Raw genomic sequence first — 4,518 nt, 5'->3', positions numbered from 1 at the left:
TTGGGGCGGCTATCTCAGTGATGAACGAAATGGATCGCCTAGGTATCGCTCCCAACGACGAGACGTGCCATTTAATGGTTCGCATTCTGGCCCAAGCCAAGGAGGTGGATGTGAAGAGGATGGAGAGCGTTCTGTCGCACATGGACGAGAAAGGCGTGGTGCTCCGGCCCGCCACCCAGCGATTGTTGATCCTATGGTATGCGTTGCTTGGAGAGCATGATCGAGCGCAGGAGCTCTTGAGCGGGATGCACGCACAGGGTTGCTATGTACCTTCATATTTTGAAGAGAGGTTAAAACAAATTCGTCTCAATGGGGACCGGTTGTGAAAGTATCGGGTCTTCATGCTGGATTTAAATGTGAAAGATTGCAACAACGATAAGAAGAGTGAGCCCTGGCTAAATGCACTCGTCTTTAAAAAGCAAAATGAAAATAACACCTAGTCGTACGGGGAGTGTTTGTTATAACCTTCGCAGAAACAAAGCGTATTGAGTCGATTCGTTGCGACGCACATTCACACGACTTATGACGTATTTAATTTAGTAATTTCTTGTTTTCTTCCCTTCACGATTATTGTTGATAGTAGAAATAGAGGTCTATGTGCCGCGTTCACATATGCAATTGAAAAAGTTTTTCGAATTTGAATTTAAACTTTTTCGCCCGTTACCCATTTTAGAGGAACGTTTCGCATATTATGATCAGGCCAGTATACATTTACACGCGTCAGATCCGGATGATATGGACAAGTTTCCTTGTATTTGATTGGTAGAGTGGCTCCAATTTTTCCCTCAAATTCTGGCAATCTCCCGAAGTGTCTTGCCTGGAGGACGATGCGCCCGTCACGTGATCTTGGGACTGACATAAATGCCATTGTTGTCGATTCGATTCCCCACCCCAAAAAATGCTTTTCATAGACAGAAAATCAAAACTGCTAGAATGGTACACTTTGCCGGCGCCAGACCATTTTTGATGGCATTCATCACCTATCTTATCAGCATCGCTCCGCAGGCCGCGGCTGATGAGGAGCTCAAAACAGTTACACCCTCGGCCATGCCATCAATATCAACCAGAGCCCCCACTACAGTTCCCTCCATTTCTACTAGTGTTCCAAGCATTAGCCCTACGACACTTCCAAAACCAGTCGATGAGAATGCGCCAGAAAATAACAATAATGAGGAGGACCCGTTCGACGATATGTATGACGACGAGGTTGAGAACCCCGTGGTTCAAATTGACTTACAGGTCGCGGGAGCCACAGAAGAGCAAATAGAAGCAGTTGCAGGCCTTGTCCAGTTTATCGCCGGCATGTCTTTTCCGGGTGCTAATCGCTCTGACATCAATGTCACGGTTGAGTGGAGGGGCACTGTTGTTGAGATGGATAGCAGCCAGACCCCACTTCCCCGCCGATTGCGATCAGTAGGGGAAGTACGAGCTCTTCCATCCTCTCGTCGTGAGACTAGCGGCAAAGATAATGAAAACAAACGCTGTAAACTGTCTGTTGGGGACAGCGTGAATGTGACCACTATCACCATCCATGGTCTTCATGGTGAGACCTATGTCAGGCAGATCGAGAGTTTCCTCGCGCTGATCTCGTCCGGAATCATACCCGTGGTGATCCTGGACCACATTCCCGTTTTTAAATTTGTCTGTGACTCAGAAGTGCGCATGAGCAACGAAGCCCCCTCCCTTCGCTTTCAGCCGATGGACGTCCAAGAAACAGAAAAGACAGGAAAAGATAAAACGAATGTAACGGCCATTGTAATACCTGTTGTATTTGGCATCGCTCTTGTCGGAGCGGTTGGATTCCTACTTTTAAGAAAATTCAGTAATAGGGCGTAGTGGCTGTGGGAAGTTTTCTAGCAGGTTTGGGTGGTCTGCTTCCGTACGGATAGTCTCTGTGTTAGAAAGTAATAGCAAAATGTGCGATCACACCGATGGCTTGGATCAAACCAAAGCGGCTTACAGGTGTGACGGGAGGTAAGTAGAGGCGAGAAGGGAGAAGGAGTCAGTGGAAAGCATCCACTGGCAGACCGGGGCGATACGTTCGGCAACACAAGTAAAGCGAGGGGGTAAGTGGAGCTTACGCACCATTTGAGATATTAATGGTACAAGAACAAGAAAGTCTGACCGATGCATCGTCAGGTCAAATCTATGTCAAGATTGCACAGACTCCCCCGACTTATTTGATGTCTTTGTGCGTCAATTGGTTAACTTATGAACAGTCGAGAATACAATTTTTCGTGGGCACCTTGCAAAATATCCAGCAATGGATTCTCCTGTCGTGGACCCCTCCCTCCTTCCTTTCCTCCTGTTGCTCTTTCTGAAGCTTCCTGTTCCAGAAAGCGCCCCACCACGGCTTCCGCGTCCCCGTACAACGTCATCTGCAAACGAACCGCAGCCAGGGGACCCACCAGGCCCAGACGCGTGGCAGCTGCCATCAAGTCCCTTAAAACCAGGTAACAGAACATGCGGAAACACGTGACCGCGTCCACCCCTAAAGCCTGACATAGCCAACCAAAGACTGGAGCTTGATGCCCTCTGGCCGATAGGATGGACATGTCGTGTGAAACTCCCAAAGACTCCGATTCGCCCGCCGCGTCGTCCCTGTATCTGTATCCTACCCGCCCTCGGATCAGATCCCTGGCAGTACGCAGCCATTGACAGTGCTGGGAAGAGAGAGAGGGGATGTTGTCGCAAGCTAATCGGAGCAGTGCTAGGCCTTGAGCAGTCGAAGCCCTACGGCCACCTTCCGTGGTTATCAGTGCATGGCATTCTTTATCGAGTGTTGCCCAACGAGATACCATGGACACAGATGAACCGGCATCTGTACACTTTAAGAGTGCCGTCGCGTCCTTCGCTGCATGGTGTGCAGCACTGACCATGGGCAAGAGAAGAGAGGCCTGTTGCTCCATTGTCTGGCGGGCAAAGGCAAGCAAGCCAGTGACACGCATTTCCTCATCGACGCTCTGGAGATCGAAATGCTTCAGTTGCAGCGCTGCTTCAAGGCCATACGAATGCGCGAAACCCCCGGTGGGCAAGTTTGAATCCAGTAATTGCCAGATTACCCACGAGACAGTGGAAGGGGCATAGGATTCCATGGGGTGCTCGCAGGCATACAACGCTTACACACCATAAGTTCTATTCCCGGGGGTGCATGTTGCTGCGACAAATTTCTCGATGCAGTACTTTCTCAAATGCAAACATGCCTGTGTACGAAAGATTTGTTGTACAAAGTACAGTCAAAATTAGAAGCAGGGTGACGGGTTTGGACGTCAGCATCGCACGATTGCAACGCCTCAAAAGCACACAAGCTGCAGAAAATGTGGACATAAACATGAACTCTCAAAAATCCATGATGCCTTCGGGATGTCAATTTTTGTGCGCCGTGTACGGTTTCTTGATGTACATGCGTGCAACCAACTGGACCAGAATTGACATCAACTTAATCGCGGTTTGGCTGTCGCCACTCTACAGGGGTAGAAAACCCCTTATGCGGCACTTCTTCTCTTTGAGCCCAGTGCGTGGCCAAAAGAATCATCTTGATCTCAACAACACCTACGCATGTCATCTTTCCTCCTCCCACCGGTCAAAGCAGCGCAAGGTGCATTTTTCTTTGGAGCCACACGCCGTTCTTCCTGCCTCGTCGAGGGCTTCTCACGCCGTTCCCTTCGTCTTCTTGTCCACCCTCTTCCTACGCTTACAAAACCGCGCATCCATCATCATGGAAGTAGACGATGAAGAATTGCGGCCCTTGAAGGACCTGCTGGATGATTTATGCGCCTCTTCTTTGCCTATCACCAAAGAGAAAATCTCTAAGGTGGCTGAATGCGCGCTGCGATACGTGCAAAAGTATAAAAAGGTGGTGCACATGATCGAACGGTATGCCAAGCATTACGCCGGAGTCCGCTATCGTTCGGCCGTCATTTGCGTGATCGACTCCCTTTGCACGAAAGCGCACCGGGCGCACAAAGAAAAAGATGTCTTCATACCCCGGTTTCGCCTCCGCCTGCTGGAGACATTGCAAGGCGTGACGACCTTGGAAGGTCGTTCGGAGCGGGCTTTGATGGACCGAATTTTCGTGGAGTGGCGAAAACGAGGATGGTTCGACGTCCCACCCTTGGCAACGCTGGCGGGCGAGAAGGAGGGAAAACCGACGCGCGGCACCCAAAACCCCCAAGGACAGGAAGGGCCCCGCAAAAGAGGGAAAAAGCGAACCGGAAGCACGGAAGTGCTCGAGTCCACCACCCCGCCGTACGACCCGCCCAGGACAAGCCGCGGGGTGCCGGGGAGGCTGACAGAGGACGGCATGACCTCCCCCCAAAATGAGGAAGGACTTGGTTCTCCCACCCCCCTGTCCCCTCCTACCTCCCCCTCCCCCCGTCGCCCAGACTGCGGCCTCGGTACCTCCTTTCCCTCCTCCTCAAGCCCTGCCTCTTCCGAGCCTCCCCGCCCACGATCCACGCAAACGCGCCCGCACGGCCCCTCCCCCCCTCCCTCCTCCACCTCCTCCACCTCCTCCGC

The 4,518-nt window shown here is 51.5% G+C and overlaps 2 protein-coding genes across 2 annotated transcripts; one reads left to right on the top strand and one right to left on the bottom strand.

The window, feature by feature from the left end:
• Positions 1-2,171: 2,171 nt before the first annotated feature.
• On the bottom strand, positions 2,172-2,542 carry UREF (urease accessory protein; the record flags this gene model as incomplete). Its single annotated transcript, XM_005854182.1, has 1 exon — positions 2,172-2,542. A coding segment is annotated over one exon (346 nt), but the record flags the coding sequence as incomplete, so codon positions are not given.
• A 1,112-nt stretch (positions 2,543-3,654) lies between these two features.
• On the top strand, positions 3,655-4,328 carry NGA_2055810 (b chain of rna processing factor scaf8; the record flags this gene model as incomplete). Its single annotated transcript, XM_005854181.1, has 1 exon — positions 3,655-4,328. A coding segment is annotated over one exon (674 nt), but the record flags the coding sequence as incomplete, so codon positions are not given.
• Between the last annotated feature and the right edge of the window lie 190 nt (positions 4,329-4,518).

The sequence above is a fragment of the Nannochloropsis gaditana genome, assembly GCF_000240725.1.
Source record: "Nannochloropsis gaditana CCMP526 unplaced genomic scaffold scaffold596, whole genome shotgun sequence".
In the NCBI taxonomy this organism is placed as follows: domain Eukaryota; class Eustigmatophyceae; order Eustigmatales; family Monodopsidaceae; genus Microchloropsis; species Microchloropsis gaditana.
This window is presented reverse-complemented; position numbering and strand designations above follow the sequence as displayed.